Source organism: Larus michahellis, chromosome 3, assembly GCF_964199755.1.
Source record: "Larus michahellis chromosome 3, bLarMic1.1, whole genome shotgun sequence".
Classification (NCBI taxonomy): Eukaryota; Metazoa; Chordata; class Aves; order Charadriiformes; family Laridae; genus Larus; species Larus michahellis.
Window position 1 is genome coordinate 109,900,998 of NC_133898.1, and position 25,497 is coordinate 109,926,494.

General features: G+C 39.0%; 1 protein-coding gene across 5 annotated transcripts in view; it reads right to left on the reverse strand.

Moving 5' to 3' along the window:
* SH3YL1 (SH3 and SYLF domain containing 1) overlaps positions 1 to 25,497 on the reverse strand; it is a 53,592-nt gene that overhangs the window by 24,995 nt on the left and 3,100 nt on the right. For 2 of the 5 annotated variants that reach the window (XM_074581716.1, XM_074581718.1), the window contains exons 2-9: positions 13,107 to 13,217; positions 11,976 to 12,089; positions 11,423 to 11,487; positions 8,162 to 8,274; positions 5,447 to 5,575; positions 3,303 to 3,465; positions 2,560 to 2,632; positions 1,780 to 1,836 (exon numbers count right to left, since the gene is read on the reverse strand). In XM_074581716.1, coding sequence (XP_074437817.1) covers positions 1,780 to 1,836; positions 2,560 to 2,632; positions 3,303 to 3,465; positions 5,447 to 5,575; positions 8,162 to 8,274; positions 11,423 to 11,487; positions 11,976 to 12,089; positions 13,107 to 13,217 — 825 coding nt within the window. Of the gene's footprint in view, positions 1 to 1,779; positions 1,837 to 2,559; positions 2,633 to 3,302; positions 3,466 to 5,446; positions 5,576 to 8,161; positions 8,275 to 11,422; positions 11,488 to 11,975; positions 12,090 to 13,106; positions 13,218 to 16,669; positions 16,817 to 25,497 lie in introns of all 5 variants that reach the window. The other 3 variants (XM_074581715.1, XM_074581717.1, XM_074581719.1) reach the window with 3 other exon arrangements.

A 25,497-nucleotide genomic window follows, 5' to 3' on the forward strand; every position in this document is an offset into this window, starting at 1 on the left:
AGAAAGCAAAATATGCCATGCCAAGCTTGTACGGTAAACAAAAATTTATCACGAGACAAAATTTCTTGCAGGATGTGTCATTTATAGAAGACCCTACTGCCTCTTGCACTCCTCAAAGATAAGCTTCTGTGTTTCTAGAAATCCTCAGGAGTCCCTGATGGCAGACTAATTGAGTCTACATTTTGATTTCAAAGAATCTTGAAAGCCATCAACAGATAGCTCTGGAAGATTTTTACCTTGTCACTTGCAACTGAATGGAAGAACACTCCCTTTAATACAGCAAATGCGTGTGCAAGCTTTTCCTGCTGCTTTAGAAACCTCAGTTGGTATGGGGTTTTTTAAGATGGAAAATTTAAGTTTTAATGTCCAGAAGTTCAATTTTTCTTTCTTTTTGGATGACAGCTACTGAGTACAGATCACTAGAGTCACCATTCTTTTCCTGGTAAAAGTCCTACAGTAGAACAGCAAATTTTGATTCTCAGGAAATCTCAGATCTGCAGAAGTCACATCAACAGCTCAGCTTAACATCCTCCTATGTCAGTCTCCTCAACAGACACGCACATCAACAGCATGTATGGAAAGAAGATATGAAGGAGAATGTAAAGACAATGACACGTATCATTTATCTTAATTTTTAGTGAAAATGAAATTTTAGTGAAAATTATATGAACCAAGAAATGAAAAATACAATAATGATTTTGGCCTTCAGACTACTGAGTTTAGATGCTGTGTTAAATCACAGTACTCTCCCTGAAATAGACTTTTCACTGTGATCTATTATCAACCTTGATTTAGCTCCATTTTCAAAAATAAAAAAAGAGATCTTTTGTTTCATTTTATTTCCAACTGGCACATGCAGTATGTGAAAATCTGTGTACATATTCACATATAGATAAACATATATATATGTAATATATAAAGCCTTCATCTTGATTTTTATCTATCAGAAACGACTAAAACATTTATTTATCAAATGGACAATATATTTCATGGGAGAAATAATTTGTTTCACTGACTTTGAAGCAGCTAACAGTCTTTTACCTGTGAAAGAAGGGATTCCTGGTGGGAGCAAACACTATAGCAGCCAAATGAACATAACAACTTTTGTAATAAAATTTTTTCCTAACAGATCACATCCTAAGTTTCCAGATGATGGGCCCCGCAGTTCAAGAGCTACATCGCAAATACTACAGAGTAAGATTCTCCCATTAGAGATGAAACTGCTTTAAAGTTAAGAGAATCAGAATAGAACAATGAACAAGTAGCAACTTTGTAGTATAATGTTACCACAACTCAACACAAAAACCTCAAGGAGTGTAACTGCAATGGAAATCTCTGTTTATGCCAGCAAAATCAGATATGACCTGTGGAAGCACTTTTTAATTAAAACAGGAATTAGAGTACCTTGCATAAGGACTTGAACACAAGCTTGTGGTATCAGCTTTCTTTTTCATTTCAATTAGGTGGTAACGTAAAACAGTTTTATTATTTTCAGTGTATTTTTCAGTGCAGAGCACTTTCAGTGCTCGCTGAATAACGCAAAAGAACTTTTGCTGTTCAGAAAAAGAACGTCGCTGTTGGAATCTAAAGCCAGGGAATAAGATTCACATTTATGAAATTTTTTTCAGGACACCATACAAGACCTGAATATCATTTTAACACATGGACAATAAAGTAAAATACGTACAGCTAGATATTGTTAGATGCCTTCCAAAACACTCTTAGGACTTCTCAGATTCCATACTGCATTAATAAAATATGTGTAAGCTTAGTACTTACCCACAGAGGCATAATCATTTGGAAGTTCAGGATAAAGTTTGTTTGTATTCTTTTTAGCTGAAAGAGAAAATAAAGTAGCAAATTATATGATATATTAACATACATTGTTATATTTCATATACTGCTTTTCTAATACATGTTCAATAGTTATAAAATGATTGTAGTTATCTACAGAGCCGTACAGAAGAAATAAATAAGAACTTTGCCTTATATCCTTGTCGAGAGAAATAAATCAAGTTAACAACAGGAGCTACACAGTAAAGCCTTGCTTTCCATGAGAGCACTTTGGTAGATAAACTGTCATAGAGCGAAAACTCTACCTCTTCTGCTCTACTGTAAGACCTCTACCTATTAAAACATAACGACAACCTGAAAAAGAAACTAAGTTTTCTAGAATCCAGAAGTTTCTAGAAGTAGGACTAGCAGTTTCTAGTAGGACTGTTCTTTTTACTACGAAGTTTCATCGTACCATTGGGCTTCTACATATCCAATAAACATGAATGCTTCCTTTGAACTACTACATGCTTCTGTAACTATACAAACACTATTTCTACAGAAAATCTGTCAGAGAGAAAAGGTTTGTTTATATAAAACAAACAAAACCTTTACCCTGTATCACTCATGGCACTATCCCAACATGTTTTCAGTGTTTGCCCAAGGAAGAGTATTAACAGAATATTTTTATAGAGACAGCTACTACTATAATAATTGCATAACATTCATTAGGCTTTAATGCTCTAATTTTATATAGAGAATAATCATTATCAAAAGGTTTTTAACCTGGTGGTGTTGGTCTAACAGTGGGTTTAGGTGGCTCTGGTCTTGCTGATGGTCTAGCAGGTGGGTCATTTACCTAAAATGTACAAATTTTTATAAAAAGTTGTATCACACCTGGAAGTAGATTGTAAGTTCAGAGTCTAGAGGTATGTCAAGTTACACTGACAAAAAAATAATTCACTCTTTCTCCACTGAAATTGTATGAACTCGAGAAGCACACTAAAGAACTAGTGACATACACGACTGTAAATTCACCATGGGTTTAAAAAAGATGAAAGTAAATGATTGTCTATCAGTAACATCAACATCTACAAGAAAACACTTTCTACAGTCTTAGTATCATATTGTAAATGTGACTGTTTGAATGGAAGACAGAAAAAGTAGATAAATGAAGAGTATCCACATCAAACCTGGTATGCTCATTATTTGCAGATTAACTTGATTAGGAATAGTAGAACAAACTTTTCTAATCATACCTCATATTTGATTATGCGCTATTATAAAAAAAAAAAGATATACTTTGTTATTCTGGAGGATGCAAAGCAAAACCAGCAACGTTCTTGTCCAGAGGAGCCCACCAGGGCAATACTTGAACGAATCTATTACTCGCATGCAGAATCTGCAATGTGTTATGCCTTTAAGCATCCAATAGAGAAGTTACAAATGCCACGTGAACATCAACATCACCACTGACTCGGAACAGTTCAGGACCAGAAAGAGCCTATGTGAAAAAGAGGTGCACAAACCCATCTTTGTTCCCTTACAGCTTTTCCTGGGTTATTTTTTTGCTCTTCGTTTTCATATACTTCAGTGAAGGATGCTAGAGTTTCATAAAGATCATCTGCTTGAGCAGGAAAAGGCACATCACCAAGCAAGATGGCACTAGCACGAATATCCTGCCCATAAAACCTGATACAAAAGAAAAGATGCCAGGTATTTGATCATCATTACATTTCAACATCTAGACAAATTCACCTTGTGCAGACGTTCCCCCCGCCTCCTCCCTGTCCCTGCATTTCTCCTACTGATCATCTATTGAGCAATGACAGAACTAGTTGAACGCTGTAAATTTGCAATGATAAGTAATTGTAGCAAACCTGAATACCTACCTACCACCTTATTTCAAAACGATCTTCACCAGCAATATTCTGTTCCTACTCACATGGTATGCATCAGCTAGACTATTTGAAAGCCAATCACACAGCAAACTGAAGAAACACACACCACTTTTGCAAAACATTGTCATAGATTCCTTAATGATGTACTAAAATTCCTTAATTCATTGTAACCTCAGTTTTATGAATGGAGACAGCTAAAAGTTACTGACATGCTGTCATTAGAATAAGTATTAGTCTTTGCTGATATTAGCAGAACGAAATTTTTCATAAACACAGAACATACAAATGCAAGACACTCAGAGGTTCCTTGGATTTTAAACTTAATAGGCTGCACAAAGGAAGCAGCATTCCATAAACTGGGTATTTTCTCAAAATCAGTGGTCTAAACCAGATTTTTTTTGTTTGTTTCAAGTGGCCTAAAAGAATATTTCTCATTATGCAGTAAATACCTCAATACCTATATTCTACAATATTGTGCTGGGTTTAGATGGCAAGGTTTTGGTAAGGGGTGGGGCGGCAGGGGTGGCTTCTGTGAGAAGATGCCAGAAGCTGCCTCCACGTCAGATACAGGCAGTTCCAGCCAGCTCCAAGAGAGACCCACCACTGGCCAAGGCTGAGCCCATCAGCAATGGTGGTAGCACCTCTGTAAAAAAAGAGGTAAAAAAAAGCTACACAACAGCAACTGGGAGAGATGAGTGAGAGTACGTAAGAGAAACAACTCTGCAGACACCAAGGTCAGTGGAGAAGGAGGGGGAGGAGGTGCTCCAGGCACTGGAGCAGAGATTCCCCTGCAGCCCCTGGTGAAGACCATGTTAAGGCAGGCTGTCTCCTTGCAGCCCATGGAGATTCACAGTGTAGCAGATATCCACCTGCAGCCTGTGGAGGACCCCCCGCCGGAGCAGGTGGATATGCCTGAAGGAGGCTATGACCCCATGGTAAGCCCGTGCTGGAGCAGACTCCTGGCAGGACCTGTGGGCCTGTGGAGAGAGGAGCCCACACTGGAGCAGGTTTGCTGGCAGAACACGTAACCCTGTGGGGGACCCACGCTGGAGCAGTCCATTTCTGAAAGACTGCACCTCATGGAAATCATCCACACTGGAGCAGTTTGTGAAGAACTGCAGCCTGTGGGAAGGAGCCATGTTGGAGAAGTTTGTGAAGGACTGTCTCCCATGGGAGGGAGCCCACGCTGGAGCAGGGGAAGAGTGTGAGGAGGAAAGAGTGGCAGAGACAAGGTGTGATGAAGTGACCTCAACCCCCATTCCCATCCTCCTGCGCCGCTCAGTGGCAGGAGGTAGAGTAGCTGGGAATGAAGTTGGGGGGAAGGTGTTTTTGGCTTTTTCATGTGTTCTTTTTTCTCATTATCCTACTCTCTTATTAACTGTCAATAAATTAAATTAATATACCCAAGTTGAGGGTTTTTTTTTGCCCAAGACAGTAATTGGTAAGTGATCTCCCTGCCTTTATCTCAACCCATAAACTTGTCATATTTCTTCTCCTCTCATCTTCCTGAGGAGGAGGAGTGACAGAGCAGCTTGGCTGGCATCTGGTGGCTAGCGAAGGTCAACCTGCCACAGATATATAAACTCTAAATACTCAGCATCATCTCAATACCCGTTGCAAGATGTCTAAATTGAAGAAACCCTTGGCCCTCAAGAAACTCTGAACTCAGCACAGTATGTTCGCACAACAAACTCTTTTTCCAAATTGAATGTGCCCTGGTTCATTTTGTCACTATGCCTTCACTGAATCTTCTAGATTTGAAGAGAACTTACTTGCGATTTGTTTCTTTCCTTTCAATTAAACAGGTTCCTTCCAGAGATACACCTGCAAACAGTCCTCGAGATTTGCAGTATGTATAGACAGCAGCAGAGCTTCTCAGGGCAACATCCCCTTCTAAGTTCCTAGAAGGAAAAAAATTTTGGTTTACATTCTTCAATATGGCTTTGCAACATGAATAGCAATGTCTTTTTATTTTAATCCCACCAAAAGTCAGCAAAAGCTTCACTTCCCTCTGTTCTTGCAAACTGTATTGAATATATTCAAGTGGGTCAGACTTGAAATCCTTTTTCAGTTCTTATTTCAGACAGGACCAAGTACAAAGTAATTAAGTTGTTTGATAAGGTTTCCTCTGAATCACAGAGCAATGTTGCCTCATGTGAATGCTCCACGTTATACCTCCTCTTGCATTCCAAAATCTGAAAATGATTAACCCATGTTTGAATCATGTTTTAAAATGATCTGATTATGTTTGTGGTGACTTGGAATTCCATTCAATATATCCAAATCGTCCTCGATTTTACGGTGCCTAAAACAGCACAAAATAATTCACGTAAGGCCTTACCAGACCTCAATAGAACTGGAAGATTACAATTTTTGTCTTACACAGGACTACACAATATTTTAGGTTTGAAGATACCTCATCAGTCAGACAGTCTTGTCAACTTCTTCCTCAAAATGGATACAACATCAAATTGAGATCAGGTTACTCTGGGTTTTGTCTAGCCAGTTTTTGAAGATTTCCAAGGACAGTTTCCACACTCTGAGCAACCTGTGTCAGTGCTCAATTATACTCATGTTGAAAATTTTTTTCTCATATCCAGTCAGAATTTTCTTTGTTTTGACTTATGACTACCATCTCTCACTCTCCTGCTATGCACCTCAGTAAAGAATTTGGGTCTATGTTCTTGGTGATCCCCTGTTGGGAATGCAGCCTTTTAGAAGACCTCAAGGTCTTTTCTCCTCCAGGTTAAACAAGCTGAGCTCCCCCAGCCTCATCGTTCAGGTACTCCAAGTCCCTGGCCACCTCGGTAGCTGTTCACTGCACACACTAAAGTTTACAAACTTCTTCCTTGTACTGCAGGGCCAAAACTGGACACAATAATCTAGGTGTAGTCTATGAAGTGCCAAGAAAAGGGGAACAATCACTTCCCTTATCTACTAGTTACAGCTCTGTTGATGCAGCCCCCTACACTGTTCACTGCCTTTTCTGTCAGCATGCTGTGCTGGCTCAGCTTACTGTCCACCAGGACCCCGGCACCTTCTCCTGCCTACATAACTGCAGAGGGTTCATCTAACCTAAGGTGCAGAATTTCACATTTTTCCTTGTTTAATTTCATGAGATTTCCTGTTGGATCCTATCTCTACACTCTCTAAGTCCATTGCTCTGCATGGCAGCCCTACCCCAAAATGTACTGGCTGCACCCCTCATTTGGTGTCATCCACAAACTTGAAGAGGATATTTTGCATCTGCACCTCCAGGTCACTGATAAAAACATCAAGTGGGAGAGGTCCCAGAATAGTCTCATGAGGAATTCCATAGAAACCTAGTTTCTGAGTACAACATGAGTCATTTACCACTATTTTTCAAGCTTAAGGATCCATTTTTCACCTATTTACTAGCCTGTCCCGCCCTGACACGCAGGCCACAATGTCCCAGCTTGGACACAAAGACACTGCAGCACAGCACACTGAACGCCTCTGCAAGGCAGATGACATTCGCTGCCCTTCCCCCTGATCCACAGATCTCTGTCATCTGTGGAATAGATGTCATCTTATCCCTTTTATTTTGTCAGAAAAGATAACACCTCACCAGTAAAAACTTCATCATAAAAGAAAAAGGTCTCAGAAGGCGCATGTTCCACGAGCACTGTTTGAGGCACCTGGGCTTGGTAAGCCTAGAGAAGAGAACCTAACATCAGGGGGAACCTAACAGCAGCCTTCAAGTATCTATGAAAAGGCAATCAAGAATATGAAGCCAGGCTCTTTACAGCAGTGTATGGACATCAACTGGACATAAATTGAAACAAGAAATGTTTTGACTGGATGCAAGGCAAAACTTTTCACCATGAGGACAGCTGAGCAGAGAGCAGGTTGCCCAGAGAGCCTAAGCAGTCTCCATCTTTGGATTTTTTTCAAGACCCAACTGGAATAAAGGCCTGAGCAACTTGATCTGAAGACATAACAGACCTTGCTTTGCGCAGGAGGTTGAAGTAGAGATCTCGTAAGGTCTCTTCCAAGTTAAATTATTCTGTGATTATATCATCTCATCCTTCAAAGTAAACTGGCTTAACCACTTAAGGTTTAAAAGTAATTATTTGGTGTATTTTTTATTTACTGTCAGGCAGGACCGCGGTGACGGAAAGCACAGACCCATAGGTTAATGACAATAACAGTTCAGTCAAGCACAGTAGCACCTGTACTCTTTATTGAGTCTAGCCAAGCAGTCTCCTGAAGAAAGAGAATAAATCTCAGAACACTTTCCTTCTAACAATAAATGCCTTTATCAGAGGTAAAAAAAAAGGGCAACAAGCAACTAAAAAGGCATAACACAAGAACAATAAGGTCCAGTCAACATACAGGTTGCCCAGGTTGTTCTGTAACATGTCAAAAAAAGCCACATCAATGTTTATAGTTTTTAAAGCTATCTTCAATATTTAACTCTACCCCACATTTAAATTTACCCCATATTAAGAAAGTATTTTACTCACCTCCCCAGAGGTCCAATTGCCACAGTAAGATTTCCTCCAAGTGTAAGATTCCCTCCTTTGGCGAAAGCCTCTACTGCTCTTTCATGATTCAATATTATCACTAAGTCTGAAACCTACAAAATATCAAATAAAGTACTATGTTTTTTAAGAAGAAAGTTAGAACGGCAAGGGAGAAGTATTTCCTGATTTGCACGAAAACAGGTGGGATTATTGAAGATATTCCCTTCCACAAATGAAAACCACCTCTCTATTTATCAAGGTTTTAATTGAAGTGAGAATTTTTCGTTCTCTCTGAGAATTACTTCTTTTCTTGTAAAGGATTCTTTTGAATGAATTTTCATAACAAAGTTGATTATTTTTCTGCAAGGTATTTTGAAACTAAAAATCCTTTCACCTACTTTTTGACTGATTTTTTCCCAAATGATGATATGGTCAGTATGTGATAAACAACAGTTGTAACAGAAACCTTATTTTAATTCAAAATTTCCTAATTAATTAATTTTTATTTTGTATGTTTTTTGCAAACAATTACGAAGGCATTTTGAGATGTGAAGAGAGATCAGATTAAGAAAATAATTTTGATCCTTCCCTAGTTGAATTAATAACAGGAAGACAGAACTTTACAGTAAACAAAAATTACTGTCCAAACAGTAAACAGCAAAAATGATACAGGTTTTCCTGTTATTGACAAAATTTTATTTTCTTGACAGAAAATTAAGGGTTCAATATGAATTAATATTTAATTTTTAAGACTTGAATATATGAGATGTAGCCAGTTTCTTCAAGAAACTATTAAACCAAATAACTGAAGAGCTAACAAAGTCTTTTTGAGAGATTCAAATGCAAAATGGAAAAAAAAGAAAATCACTATTTTTAAAAGACTTTATTTGTCTGGATTGTGACACAAAATGCACATATCAAAGAACTTCTACTACTATTTAAATCGATGCCTATTACCACCAGTACTGTAAAGCTACAACGGTATTCTACTTAACAAATTTCAATGAAAATCTCCTACAACTCTTTTCCCAATCTACGAAGCATATTAAAGAAGAAAAAAGCCTTTCAAACACACAGAAGATCCTATAAAGATCACTCTATAGCTTACCTGAAAGCTCAGTAAACACACTACATATATTAAAAAAACAATACTGAAACAATACCAGTTTGTTCAACAGAGTAGATTACACTTTTGTAGCTTACTGTGATGGATTATCTTTTCAACAGATAACTTGAATACCCAAGGACTTCCGTGCCTGATCTTTCATCTGATGGACTTGACTGAAAGCCAGGTTCAGAAAAAACTTGCAACTTACCCCAAATTCCAAACAGTGACAGCAGGGAATACAAGAGGAAATACCAGATTATTTGCAAAACAAGGCTGTCCCAGAAGTATCACACACAAGTAAAAGAGGTCTTTGTTATTAGCCCCCTGGTAACCTCCACCCCATCGCAAACAAAAGATGGCTGACACGAGTAGTTTCATCCATGGATGAAGAGGAGAATGTCATTCAGGATGCTGCTACCTCATCTTACCCATTAGGAGGATGAATCCATAGCTAAAGCTAAATGAATCCATAGTGAGAAAACCTTCAAGAAAAGTATTTAGATGAATTTTAAAATTGGTCTTTAATTTGAGGTACCAAGTTGTTTCACTTGGAAAAGCATGCAAATACTACAACTTATTTCCTTCTTCTTGTTTAAAACCACTCATAAGCACCACTACAACTATGCCAACTATAATCTCTCCTACAAGAATAAAATTCATCCAATTTCTACAAGGTTTATGATTATATATGACTAAAAGAATGCTGAAATTGGACTCTGGGGTCCTAAGCCACTTAGGTATTTCTGAATAGCATCTCCTCTCTTGAAGAAGTAAATAAGATTGTGTTATAATAATGCCAGTAAGGAAACAGTATTTTGTAAACTGACTAAAATTTCAAATGAAGGGCACAATATTTCTCAGAAAAAACACCCTCCCAGAAATAGCTTTTGTATTGAAATTATTTGAGTAAGTATCAATAGGAAATGGTTACATTATCTAAAATATCAGATGGAGATGATTAAAGGAAAAGTTTCACAGATTGAACGTGAAAAGTCTGTTTCATTGTCATAAAAGCAAAAAAAACCGCACGCAAGCCCCATAACCAAAACCCAAACCCTGGGGCTCAAACTCAATGTTTTGTAATGCGTTTAGATCCTGTAGTAATGAAAACCAAAGGAAACTCCTTACAAAAACTAATGATTTAGTATTTACGGTGTCCTTTAAAAAGCGCACAGTAATAATGCCTGAGATCACATAGTGAACAATGAGGATACAATAAAATATTGATCCGCTGCTCGTTATGTGAGTGCTGGCTGACTGGCTGTCAGGACAGGGATAGCTGGGTAGTTGTAGGAGACACACTGGGGGCTGGCGTGGACCACCCAGATCAGCTATGCATGGATTCTTCAGAAAAGTAGGACACCTGTAGCAAGAGATCTTGTTGGCAGCATACTGTTACTTTGATTTTCTTTGGGAATCATCAGAATGGAAGCTAAACAGAAAGAAAGGAGAAGGACAGGACTGAAGGCTAGGGTGGGAAGGAGGAGGAAAGACAGAAACAAACAAGGGTGAAGCAGCTGTGAGGAAGAAGAGATGGGAAGCAGAGGCAGAGCACTGTCAGGGCTCAGATCAACAGGATTTCTTGGAACATGCTGAGAGTCCCTTACTTTAAGCATTTCTGCTGGCTGGAAACTGGCTCATTTTCTGTAGCATTCCTTCAGAGGAGGTACCACCAGCTTTGGTGTTCCCAAACTGAAGGGTGAAGTGGGAAATGCATGAAATACGGTAACGTTAGCTAGACTCCATTTCACTCTACCTTCAATTCTTTTCAGTTTCCTGGCAGATGGAGTCCTTGTGCTCTTTAACAAAGAATTTGATACAGTATAAAGTACAGGATACTTTTAATTAACTCCAATTGGCTTACGGTGAACACTGACAGGAAGCTTTCCATAAGGGAAAAATTCAGTCTGCTCAAAGTGAGAAATCGAGAAAATAGCTGTTATGTCACTTCTTTTCATTTAAATCTCTCCAAGCAATTAGACTGATAGGATCAAACCTCCAATTTTGTTTGTCTTGTATGAATGAATTTTATAATAGCTTTTTTACACAGAAAAATAAATTCTACTATCTCACTAACATTCAGATCTCTGTCAATGCATTTTAATTTCTTGCAAAAGAAGTTACCAGAAAGTATTTCAAATGCAAAATTATACCTCAATTCCAATTTCAAATCCACCACCAACGCCAGCAATTCCTATTGCAGAAGGAGCAGACCAGGCTGTCATGCAAAACAAGACAAATTTACAGATTTTTTACCACACTTTACAGGAAATACTAATTTTATTATTAGAGTTAAAAAACGTTAACAAGTTCTCTATTTAAAACTATGTTCAAAACCACTACAATGAAATCATGTAGCTATGCAGAAAGAAATTTAAGAAATACAAACCCTCATGATCTAAACAAATCTTTGTTACAAATTACTTATCATACAGTTGTCCATAACTGGATATAATTCATTATTCTAATGAGTTTTAAACTATACACTTTTATATTTCATCCTTTTCTACGAAGACACCGAAAGCATTTACATCTGGTCAAAAGTAGGTAAAAAATTTTGAAAACAGCTTTCAATCCAAACATTGTCACCTACTGGCTTGAATCCTCACACATCTTGGGCTTTATGCCATGAAAAGAAATAATGAAGAAAATGTTTGTTTTCTTTTTAATTCTCCCATGAAGTACAAAAGGAAAATAGACACTTACTTCCATTAGGAAGACGAGCTAATACAATTCCACTTCCGCCTCGAGCAGTCACCAAAAATCCCGCCTTGATAACGGACAAAACTGCAAGGCCTTTGGCTTTAGCTATTACATGAGCTGAAACAGCAAATTCATTTATTCAAGATCTTGTAAGAGAATTTCTAGAAGGAGAAAATAAAACTCTATATTTAGCAATTTTGAACACATAAGAGTCAAACAGTTGAAGCAAAAGCTTAAAGAAAACTGGAAAAAAAAGAAAAGCTGAACTGACAATGACACTTCCACGCCATAGTCAACCACAAAGCTAGTCACAGGTCACATTAGCTTCCACCCATCTCTACACTGACACAACTGCTTCACCCATCCCAGTTAGCTCGTATAGAATTAGTTTGCTTATTGCCACGAATATTGTGTGTGAGTACCCTTAGAAAGACAAAGAGACAGTGAATAGTTGACATTCATGTCTCTACAGATTTTTGGAGGAGTCTGAATTTAAATCACAGTGACACACAGCAGCCTAATTAGCTTATATCATTAGCCAGTGTTTGTGGTAAATAAAGTGTCATCATTCTGCAACTCATATTACAGTCCTTCTGGAACACAATAGTTATAAATTCAAAGCCAAAACCAGCAACACAAGATGAAGGAAGATACTAGGAGAAACACAGAATACCAACTGCAAAAACAAAGAGGACAGCAGCAAATAAGAGTGCTTAATCAGTATCAAAGGAGAAATGTATCCTGATCTTTTTCCTTCAACTTACTTTCGTATAGCTAATTCTAATAAACACAGATATTCAAGAACTAGAGCTACTCTTCCAGGTTCTCCCTTAAGAACAGATATTCACAGGGTGAGCATGACGCGGTCCACCCACCCCAGAGAGAAGCCTTCCTGTGCAGATATCCTGTGGTTGTGAACATGCAAAAGATCTCTCCCAGAAAGTAATGTCTGCCTAGAATACAGCAAACCCCTTTACTTCCAAAAGGTTTTCACAAAAGTTATGGCACTCCAGATCTTCATTCCTCTCTAAGTTATGGTCAGTGAAAACAGAGGGAATTGGTAAAGAAGAGCATGACTGCAACACAGGGGAGTGCTGGAGGTTTTAGCTGAATCAAAACATTTTCTTTACTCACGAGGTATGATTTTATCGGGTCCATTTCTGGAAGTTATTTCTGTAAATTCTCGTAATATTTTAGCTGCCTTTTTAGCTTCTGACTTCAGGTTGGAAGGTATAGGGTTATTCACTGTAAAACATGAAAGAAATAAGAAATTACATCTATGGTCAGTTTAGGATAGCTCATATAAAAATAGAACAGTGTAATTTGTATGGGAAAAGTGATTCTTTACAAATAAAGAGTAAACACCACAAATGGGAAAACCGCAAATATAAGAAATGATCTTCTGCATCAGACGCACACTTCGTCCCTGATAGTTGTAATGGAAAATGCCACTTAGGAAGAGCGCACAAGCCCAGTTCTTTTCCGCAATCTGTTCCCCTTGTGCTTCCTCAGAATCCACTGATAACAGCAAGGATGCTGGAGATACATCCTCAGTTGTTCCTGTCAGTATTTATTTATGGGCTTGTTGCATACGAATTTGGCAAACCTGCTGATAATCTTTGCCTCCAGAACTTCTGCAGCAGCAGCTCAGAAATACTTAATCTATTCTAAATTAATCTAGTAGTTACAGTGAATGACTGCTAGTTCAAGTCTCATGAATTCTGGTAAACAACTACTGCTTTCAACTTATCCACTACCTTCATGCTTTTATAGACAGTCACAGCCCCCCAGCCTTCTCCACTCCTTCAGGAGTCTCAGCCTCTCAGTCTCTCCTCAAGGAAGTTGCTCCATCACTCTGCTCACTCTAATTGCTCTTCTCTGTACCACCATCAACTCTGCTGTCCTTCAAACTGGCAACTGTTGACCAATGAACACTAAAAGGTCAACATCTCTTCAGAAGATTTTTCTCTTACAGAGCTAAACTTGCAGTGTGTTCTGAATGCGAACAAAATTCTGTTTCAGACCAAGAAATTTCCTTTAGTAATCGACTTCCTGCTGAAAGGTTTACCAATATTTTCTCTCCAATGTGATCCAACATAAGCACCTCTGTAGATTTCAGCTGAGGAAAAAGCAGGGACTAGGGACAGATTATGTTTGCTTTATGAAGCTGTAGACTACAGTAGCAAACACAAAAAAATCTTCAAATTTACCCCCCAAATCCATGAGATCATAAATTCTACAGAAGAGTGTTGATTCCATTTAGATCTACCAGATCTGCTGTCATTAATCAACTACTGAACAGAATCAAGTATTGTAAGATATTAATATTCTGCAACAGTATAAATACCACTTTATGAATTAATAGTAATGCTTCACCTGTAGATTTGCAAAATGAGGCCTTAGTGTAGATAAAAAGATATGACCTAGTCTTGATTCTCACATCTACTAAAGCCTCTCAAAGCTACGACTTAAATTATTCTTGTTTTCCTGCCTGAACATATCAACACCTACCATTTCCAAGTTCATCAGCATCAAATTGTCTCAGTAATACATAAATACATTGTCAGAGCAAAGATGCACCTAGCCTCATGTCTTGTTCCTGAAAAGAACCAGCGACAGTATTTCAATAAAATTCCACTGTTCTTAAATTCACAAACACATAGAAAAGACTGTGCATAGAGAAACAACTTTCAGTCAAAAGTCGCCAAGTTTTTTAATTGGTGTTCCCTGAACATTCATTCAGCTCTTCTCTCTAGGCAACATTCCCACCCAAAGCCATGAAGGTGAGGACTAAATACATTTTGAGATTAAATCAATGAAACTTGGAGAGCAATTCAGCTCAGACTGAGTGAAACGCCTAGCCGCAAGTCAGCCAAGTTTCTGTCCAGGTTCCATTGACTAGAATAGGAATTACGCTTCTACTTTTCAAAGTGAAGTGTATTCCTCTAGTATGTCCTCCAAGCAAGAAGAAAGATTCCCAGAACAAGAGAGATTTTGACAGATGAGTCTCTGACCTAGCTTCCCCTGTGAAAGCTTGTAGCAACATTTGGCTTTGGTGAAAATGCAGCAGGTATAACATTGGAGAGTTTGAAGTGACAGCAGACATCACAAGGTTGTGCAGAAATATCAGTCTCTCTGGGAACAGAAGGAAATACATGCATAAAATGCAACAGATTGTAAACTGCACTGCGGTAACAGAGACATACTAATTCTGTCCTAATCATCCCTTCTGTTTTCAGAAAGTTAAGATGATGGCCAAGTCCCTGGTGTGTGAAACAGTAGGGGAAGGTGAAGTCCTAAACTCTAAGATCTCAGGACTTCAGAAAAAAGCTATTGGCACGGCAATTTTCTTTGACTATTACGGCACTAAAACTGTAAGCCACTGTCATGGTTTAACCCCAGCCAGCAACTAAGCACCATGCCAACTAAGCACCATGCAGCCACTTGCTCACCCTCTACCCCAGCAGGATGGGGGGAAGAGATGTGGAAGGGTAAAAGTGAGAAAACTCGTGGGTTGAGGTAAGAACAGTTTAATAATTGAAATAAAATAACAACAACAACAGTAACAATAATAATGATAAACTGTAATGAAAAGGAAAATAACAGAGAGAATAAAATCCAAGAAAAACAAGTGATGCAAATGAAAACAATTGCTCACCACCAACTGACTGATGCCCAGCCAGTCCCTGAGTAGTAGCCCCCTGGCCAACCTTCCCCCTAGTTTTATTGCTGAGCATGACGTCCTATGGTATGGAATATCCCTTTGGTCAGTTGGTGTCAGCTGTCCCAGCTGTGTCCCCTCCCAGCTCCTTGTGCACTCCCAGCCAACTCACTGTTGGGGCAGTGTAAGGAGCAGAAAAGACCTTGACTCTGTGTAAGGACTGCTCAGCAATGACTAAAACATCCCTGTGCTATGAACACTGTTTCCAGCACAAGTCCAAAACATAGCCCCAGACTAGCTACTACGAAGAAAATTAATTTTGCCTCATCTGAAACCAGCACAGCCAACTTGCAGGAGTTTTGAACGTGCGTTTCTTCCGTGGTTCACCAGGCTGGAACCTGGCCACACGGACACAGCAAGAAGAGAGACCAGCATAGCCCAAACAAAATATGAACAGATAGATTAACAAACCGGGCTGGAGTAAACCTCTCCACTACTTCCATTGTTTGTACTTGACATTGCATTTTCAAGGTCAGTGGGAAAATATTACCAGGATGTCGTAGGAGAAAAATAGGAAAATTTTTTGCTTTCGTATGGAGATACATTGAGGCAATCACAAAAAGAGTATTGCCACACCATTGTTCTCAAGAAGGCATGAGTAACACACTTTTAGCATATTATAACTTCTAGTTAATATTGTAACACACAGCGCATATTCATTTGTGCAACCAGGTGAACACTTTTGTATGTAGATTTTCACTTAAGATATTTTTTAAGTCTATAAGTCTTGATTTTGGGGAGGGTCACCTACGCAGTCTACACAAGATACACATTTCTTGGTACTTAATTACTCCTATGCTTCAATAAGATTAAGGTGGAACATATGCTTCACTTTAACTGTGGTAAAATGGACGGTTACACGCCTGACCATGCAGGACTCCCAGCAAAGTGATCAAGACAATGAAAATAAGACATGTGCACACTGGAGATAAAAAAAACACATTACGCAAAACAAGCAAAACCAAGCATTATCCACCTTCTAGATTACAGAGAAGTAAAAGATACTCCTGTGCTCCTCCCACTCTCCTCTTCCTTATCTTTGCATGCATTCCTTCCCCCTGCTTGCTTCTCTTTCGCCAATCTCAGAATTTGGAGGACCATCTCCAATTCATTCTTCTTACTACTAAAAAGAGAAAAAAAAGCTCATCTTTTAAAAGCATTAGAAAAGAAATCCCTTAGCTAAGTCCACTGAGAAAACATGAGATGTTTTCAGACCTAAATGTCTACAAACAAGAAGAGATGAGTTAAAAACAAACAAAAAAAATAACTTTACAGTTTTCATATGCATTTTCAGATTCAGAATTGCTTCAGAAAGATTTGACGGCTACCAGAAAACAGTGTGTGCAAGTTTATGTGCACGTAGGAGTTACTATTTAATTGATGACAATCCAAAGCTGAATTTCATAAGCCAGCAAAAGTAATGCTGTTACTAGCTCACTCTCCCTTCAACTCTCAATACATAATTGGTTTCAAAATCAAGTTTTGGTCTCACCTTGGGGCAGGAGGGAGGATGTCAAAGTAATCCTTTTCAGTGTTTACTTCGAACGTTTCACAAGCTACCTAGTCTGACCCTATGATTTTCCTACCTGGCTTAATTTTATCCTAGTATTGCTACTTAGGAAGAAATTAGTTAAGAAATATGTTGTAATAAGGATGGTGTTTTTACAAACATGTTGCCCAGAGAGGTGGTAGATGCTTCATCCCTGGAAACTTTCAAGGTTTGGACAGGGATCTGAGCAACCTGGCCTGGTTGAAGAAGTCCCGTCTCATTGCAGGGCAGGTCGGACTGGGCGACCTTAAAGGTCCCTTCCAACCCAAACTATTCTATGATTCATCTGCTCTCTGATTCTAAACATTATATTAAACGCAAACTTTTCACAGAAAAATAGCATTACTTGAGCAAATGGAAAATTATGTATTTCCACTCTAATCCCTCTGAAAGGGTATTTTTTGTGCCACATGTAAAGGGGATCCCTGTATTACCAAGGGACAGGGGAGATGGAGAGAGATTCCTCATCTAACTGTACACTGCAACACTAAGCACGAGAATAACCTAACTTCCCATCCTCAAAATAACAGCAGAAACTTCACTTTCTCCCTGTATTATTTGTTTCCTACATCAATATTGCTTCTGCATCCCCTGGGTATCTGCAGGAATACACTCCCTTGCTTTTTCCCTTCCTGCCATAGACTGAAGCAACGCAGGCTTATTTTTCTGGACTAAGAAAAAGCAGGAAGATTTGACACCACCATTCTGCCAGTTACTTTGCACGGAGCCAGATTTGTGCACTTTCAGAAGCAGGGTAAGGAATGGGTGATACTTCTAAAGCACAGTAGAGATACAGAGGGAAGAAGAGGGAAGGAAAAAAGGAAGAGGTGGAATGCACTGCCAACTGAAGAGCTCAAAGCTGCACCTTGTAGAGAAGGCTTGCAAGTAAAATTACTTAAATCCAGCTTTTAATTTAGACAGCAAGCAGCAGGTATAAAAATTGAAGTGACTTGAATTGGTATGGCACAGAAAGATTTTAATAACGAAGGATGGGATCAACATGCCAGCTGATTAAACACTTTCATTGCTGAAAACCAACACAGTTACTCAAAGTGGCTACCATATGATTCTTTCCATAGTGTCTCATTTTGAGTTCCTCTACTTACTTCCATAATGTTACATAGATACTAAGGAACTGGCAGGAAGCCTACAGGGATCTTGAGGAACTGATGACTTGTTTAAAAAGAAATCAAAACCACAAACAACAAGCCCACACCCTAACCTTAATTATGTATAATATGATGCTTGATAAAGCCTGGCTGGACTCCCATTTTGCTAAGATTGCTAGGGCCATATCAAAAGAAATCTAATATTTTTATCACTGTGGAAAGAGGGAGGTTTGACTCTCCTTCCTAGGCCACGCCACACTCAAGATTTTGTTGACAGAATTTAAGATTAAATAAGGACACAGACAAAAATCAACACTAAAATTTAATGGTTAGCTATATAACACAGGTGAGACCTCACTATAACATTTTATTTTAATCAGTTCCATAAAACTTTGTCCAAAGGCAAAGAACATTATGCTTTTTCAGTAAAAAACATAGTAAGTGGAAAATTACACAAATATGTCAAAGACAATTCAAAACTAGTTTTTTTTTTTTTTTTTAAAAAAAACAGAAGTACATAGGAGCTTGCACTATTAAATGTTGGTGTCTGTCCCAAAATACGATAGAAATAAAATTACCAAAGATTATGAAAGTTAGAGACAAAATCTTGTTTCTTCTAACTTTAATCACTGTATAAACAGACAAAACCATAAGTGATATTTCTGTGACATCAAAAATGGCTTAAACTTCTGTTCACCTATCAAATTGTCCTCCTCCCCCTCAAGCCTACCTTAGAATTTGAACTGTAGAATTCTGTTCTTAAAAACTGATTTAATATTGCAAGCCTATTGAACAGATGTTACAGAAATATCTGCTTTTTAATAAAATACTGTATGAAATAAGCAGAAGTTCCACGTTCAGTTTACCCCTTCAATAACATAAGGAATAATCCTGTAGCACTGTCTTCACTATTAGCTTTTAAAGTATGCATATATAATTGTCTGCTTTGTATTCAAGTAATGCTCAGGAAAGAGGTAACTAGGTGCAATAAGACAATAATATCTATCAGGAGGATATACTGACTGATGGATTTGGAATGCCATGACCAGTGAATGCTCAGCTGGGAGCAAGCTTCATTTGCACTCCTGCTTGTTGTTGAAAGGAAAAGATATTGAGCATATGTGAGTCAGCAACACAAACCCCATGGGGGAATATCACACCAAAATTGATTAACTGCTTAATTTGTAAGCTGATGAGGCAAGTGCGTCAGCCTCTAATTTACATTCTGACTAACAGTAATAATGTGTTGGCTGAACATTTGGTGAAATTATCTGAGCAAGGTGTAATAAAGAATAAATAAAGCCTTTTTACTTAAAAGCTATAACTAATTCTGATATAATCCAAATTCTGCTGAATATGAACAGATGAAATAAAGCATGGTGGCATTACGAGAACCTTAACATCAAAAGTACAGCTTCAAAGGAGATTGACGACAAAGTGGAGACAAAGTCTTACATGCAGATTTCATACATATGTTGCCCATGTATGTGTGAGCTTTGAAGTATTTGGTGGAAGGTGGTTTTGAGTTTTTTTGGTTACCAAAAAGATGAAAAAAACCAATAGCAAATACCTTCTACGAACCTCAGACAGTAATTCAGTCTTCACTTTCAGTTCACTAAAAAGCTCAGAAACAGCATAAGAATACATTAAAGCATAGCTGATTTGCAAATACTCGTGGTCATAGGAGCAACATCAATCCTAAAAAGCTTGTATGAACAGAGAACATTCAAAGTTATGATTAAGAACAGTCATAAACATGAGAACTAGCATAGTCACGAAAGGTTAAAGAAGAACTTCTAATGGGAAAGAGAAACCTGAAAAGCAAGAAAGAGCAGTGTTGGAGAGGAGCCTGAACAAGAGATTTCAAGTCAGCCTTACAATTAAAGTGTTGAATGTAATTTTGGTTTCACAAATATGTAACATCATGGTACTGTTGTAGCCAGCTCCAGCCCTGGTATTCATCTGATATTTGGAACTCACAGAATGGCAGGTGTTGGAAGGGACCTCTAGAGATAATCCCTCCTGCCAAAGCAGGTTCACGTAGAGCAGGCTGGACAGGAACACATCCAGGCGGGTTTTGAATACCTCCAAAGAAGGAGACTTCACAGCCTCTCTAGTCAGCCTGTTCCAGTGCTCTGGCACCCTCAAAGGAAACAAGTTTTTCCTTATCTTTAGACAGAACTTCCTGTGTTCCAGTTTGTGCCCATTGACCCTTGTCCTGTCACTGGGCACCACTGAAAAGAGTCTGGCCCCATCCCCTTGACACCAGCCCTTTAGGTCTTTATAAGCATTGATGAGATCCCCTCGCAGTCTTCTCTTCTCCAAGCTAAATAGACCCAGGTCTCTCAGCCTTTCTTCATAAGAGAGATGCTCCGTTCCCTTGATCATCTTTGTAGCCCTCCACTGGACTCTCCCCAGTAGTTCCTTGTATTTCTTGAACTGAGGAGCCCAGAACTGGACACAGTACTTCAGATGTGGCCTCACCGGGGCAGAGCAGAGTGGGAGGATGACCTCCCTCGACCTGCTGGCCATCCTCTTTTTAAAGCGCCCCAGGAGACCATTGGCCGCCTCGGTGGCCACAAGGGCACATTGCTGCCTCATGGTGAACTTGTTCACCAAGACTCCTAGGTCCCTCTCTGCAGAGTTGCTTTCCAGCAGGTCAGCCCCTAACCTGTACTGGTGCATGGGGTTATACCTCCCCAGGTGCAGGACCCTCTACTTGCCCTTGTTGAACTTCATTAGGTTCCCCTCCACCCATCTCTCCAGCCTGTCCAGGTCTCGCTCAATGGTGGCACAGCCTTCTGGTACGTCAGCCACTCCTCCCAGTTTTATATCATCAGCAAACTTGCTGAGGGTACACTCTGTCCCCTCATCCAGGTCACTGATGAATATGTTGAACAAGACCGGACCCAGTACTGACCCCTGGGGAACACCCCTAGCTACAGGCCTCCAACTAGACTCTGCGCTGCTGATCACAATCCTCTGAGCTCTGCCATTCAGCTGGTTCTCAATCCATCTCACTGTCCACAGTAAGACAGTGTCAAAAGCCTCAAGGTAGACAACATCCACTGCCCTCCCCTCATCTAACCAGCCAGTCACGCCATCACAGAAGGCTATCAGATTGGTCAAGCATGATTTCCTCTTGGTGAATCCATCTTGACCACTCCCAATAACCTTCTTTTCCTCCACATGCTTAGAGATGACATCCAGAATGAGCTTTGCAGGGATGGAGGTGAGGCTGACTGGCCTGTAGTTTCCTGGGTCCCCCTTCTTGCCCTTTTTGAAGACTGAAGTGACGTTGCCTTTCCTCCAGTCCTCAGGCACCTCTCCTGTTCCTAGAACAGCATGCAAGACGTGCATCATAAGCATTTTGTCTAACCACAAGAAAAAGTGAGGCAATATAGAGCAGTGGATAACAAGCAGCAGACTACGTTAAACATGTCTCCATCAGTCTTCCTCCATTTACTACTTCCAACACTTGAAGCCAATGGTAGGCAGCAAAGCAGCCACGCCAATGAAATGTCAAGAAAAGATCTGTGGAGTCCAAGGAAACAGTGGCAGAAGTTGAAAAGGAACCTAGAGGAAAAAGATCAAATAAAATAACCACTCCCCGTTAGTTGAAACCTGGCAGACTTCTGTTGTCAGAACCCAAGCTCCTTACTCCTGGTTTTGGAGGCAACAGCAACAAGCAGGTATTGTTTCCTCAAGACTCCAAGGAGCATGAAAGAGAAAAGCCTTAGAACAGGCAGTCTGATCATGAAAGCTTCAGAATGTGCACTAATGGTATGGCAAAAAGGAGTCTAGGAAAGCAGCAGCAGGGAATGAGAAAGTAGCAATTATTGACACAGGTTTGTGCCAATTGTCTATGTTGTACAATTCTGATGGAGGCACCTTGAAAACAGCAAGTGAGTCAGAAGACAACAGAAAATACATCAGTGTGAGGCAATGGAAGCAAAGTCAAAAAGGAGAAAACAGGGTGTCTCTGTACAGTGAAGACTTACACAAATCTCATGTATTTCTACCATGCTCCTCATCACCTGGATTCCTGAAATTTTATTAACTTTCGCACAATACAGTTCCTCAACAAGCTCAGTGTGAGTAGTTAGTGCTACGTCAGAGACAGTAAGAGTTATGGCAGGGTACAAGCACTGCAGCAGGAACTAAGCTGAGCTGCACTGGTAGACTAAATGTGTGCTTTCACAACCTTATAGGTTTTTGTACTTTGAATTAACGTAACTACTCTCTCCTCCATTCCCAGCCTAGGTAACAAGAAGTTTACTGCATGGTACTGCATTAAGCTGGTGCTGGTAGGGGTGGCGGAGGGAGAACAGAGGAGAAAGGGCCACAGAACCTGCAGAAAACAAGGAGTTGGAAGTATTTTAATGTTTACCTAAAACAGATGGAAATATAAGAACAATCAGATTTTTCCTCCCAAACACTGCATTGGAAAGAAGTGAAACAGTGCTTAGAAGTAAAGCTGAAAATCAACCCCCCCCACTCTTATCCACGTTAAAACCAGCGTGTTTTATCTTGTTTCACCTGCAATAACCTGTTAAAGTCAGCCATTGATGACAGCTTGTACACAGGAAAACCCTCATGAGCATAATAAAGTTACAACTAAATTCAGCCTTCAAGAGCTCAAATATGAAAAAGGAATGTCATAACAGAAGACAGCACCTTTTCTAAAAGGAAAATAGCCCAACAATTTTTCCTCAAGGAGCAGAATCTCACAGACATTTCTATCATTACATAAAGCTTAGATATTTACAGTATTTTTTTTAATTGAACTGGGGAGAGGGATATAAAAAGAAATAATCCTTGAATTTACGAAGCTTACATTCACAAAATTACATACATATATTTAAATCACAGTAATTTGGGGGGGCGACGACAAATGCCATCTTAAAGATTAGTACTTCTGAAAACCTGTATAGAATCTTTCATTGCACCTGTATGCTTATTCCAAGACAGCTAAGAAGTCAGACAACAACGATGAGAAACACAGTAATCTACATTTGGATTTTGGTATGCAAATACACAGTATAAAGTCAAACCAAAACCTACAGAATCACAAGTCTCTACTCACAAAAGAGCCACTTCAAACACAGAAGCCTTTCCATTGATAGAAAGGAAGTAATGGAGACAGAGAGCAGATTCCTTCCTTTGTTCTTGTCTCTGTAAGCTGTTGTTTTCTGTGGGTTTTTTTGTTTGTTATTATTTTGTTTTGTTTTTCCTTTTTAATGTATTACTGTGACTTATAGAAATCAAACTACCTCTGGAGATAAATTCAGTATTATTGGAAATATGTAACTCTGGTAACTCCAAACCCAGAGAGAGAAACTGCCCCAGCCTCAACCTGCACTTGTACTACTTTTACTATTAGACAGTGTTCCAAGGCAGACTGCTCTTTGCAGACTAACTTTGATATAGGGCTTTCTGCTATGAGGTTTTTTAAAGGAGAAAATTTATCCTTCCTGGTCAAGTTTTTAGGCTGTTGTCCTCTAAGCACAGGGATTTTGTAAACTCAAGCTTACAGAGATATGAACTGAGATGCTAGCTGATAACCTTTCTGAAAGCAAAGCAAAATTTATTTGAAATGCAGTAATTACATAAAATAACACATCCAAAAATAACCTCAGCTTTTGCACAGGCTATCTGAATAAATTAAATTGTATGAAATGTGATAAAAGTACTTATACCTGTTAGCTATGTCATTGTGAGTACTGTCATGTATAGTGTCCAAAAGCATACAAGGTTTTTGGTCAGCTGCTAGTGTTGACAAGCTGGCTTTTCAAATTTTGCTACCAATTATGTATGTATTTCTAGACAAAGGGATCTCAATTTTTTTTCATATGGAATATCCATTTTGTTAATGCTAAAAAAAACCCCACAACATGGAAAATCCCCCGTGCCTACAGGTTCACTGTGTGCATATTTTTTATTATTTTTCTCAACAAAGATGAAAGGACTTAACTAATCGAAACACAAAGAGTATCACTTGGTAACTTGATGGGATATCAGTCCTCAATCCCAGTTTGAATTAACTATTTCCTTGAGAAAAGTCAAGGAATTTAAAAAAAACCAACCTATAACACACATTATCAAAAGCATTTGATGAGCTAGGATCCCAGCAGTTTTTGTACTGAAGTCAGGTTGAAGGAAATTCAAATTAGAGATGCTGAATTTCCTCTCATCTCCTAGAAGGATGAACTTTCTGATGAGAGCTGGAACATATGAGGGTAAAATAATACAGACATAACTAACAAGACACTTTAAAGAAAAATGTGTTCCCTTTGTACATGCAAGATGTTTCAACTAAGTGATGTCTTCTTATTTCTAAGGAACTGTGGCATGTGAAGATAGTCGCTAACTGCCTGAGGCGCAGCTGAATCAGAGGATTTGTTCCAAAAAGCACATCAGACATCTGCTCAGCTGCACAGAAGGCAGAGCAGTGGAACACCTGTAGCTAAAAGTCTTCAAAAATCCTTGTTACTTTTAACAATTACAAGAATGCTAAAATCCTGAATCCACAGTTCTACAACTGAGTTGAAGCCTTTGCACTAGGAGAGAGGATAAACACAACAGGCATGGGGAAGAAAAAAAATAATCACTCAGTTTGTACAAAAATAATCAGAAAATGGCATTTTCAAGAATACAGACAGTGGTAGGCTTTACAATACGCACCAAAGGCAGAGTTACCCTGGGGGTTGCCTCAGACTAACAAGTGAACTCTTCCAAGAACTTGTATGAGAATTGCAGGCTTTTGCTCAAAACACGCCACCACACCTATCCACTCTGCCAGCCAAGCCTTGGGAAACTGTCTACTTGAAAATCTTTTAGCAAGTCTTTCGTATACACTTGTTGTAATATGTTTGATGTGTAAACAGTTGGTACCAAAGGGGTTGGGTGCTGCCCACCAAGCAAGATAAGTAGTGTGACCGAAGCTAAGTCAGAGCTAGGAAATTCAGTTCTGCCTGTCTCTCCTCACGTTAATACAAGAGTTGGTATGATATGTGAAATTTAGACATGGGGGTAAGGGAAAAATCCCAAAGGGAATCCCAACTTTGGTTTGCTAACTCTACTTTAATCACAAAGGATATACTTTAAGGCAATCCAAGCAGGTAAACAAATACATTAACCTTTAAA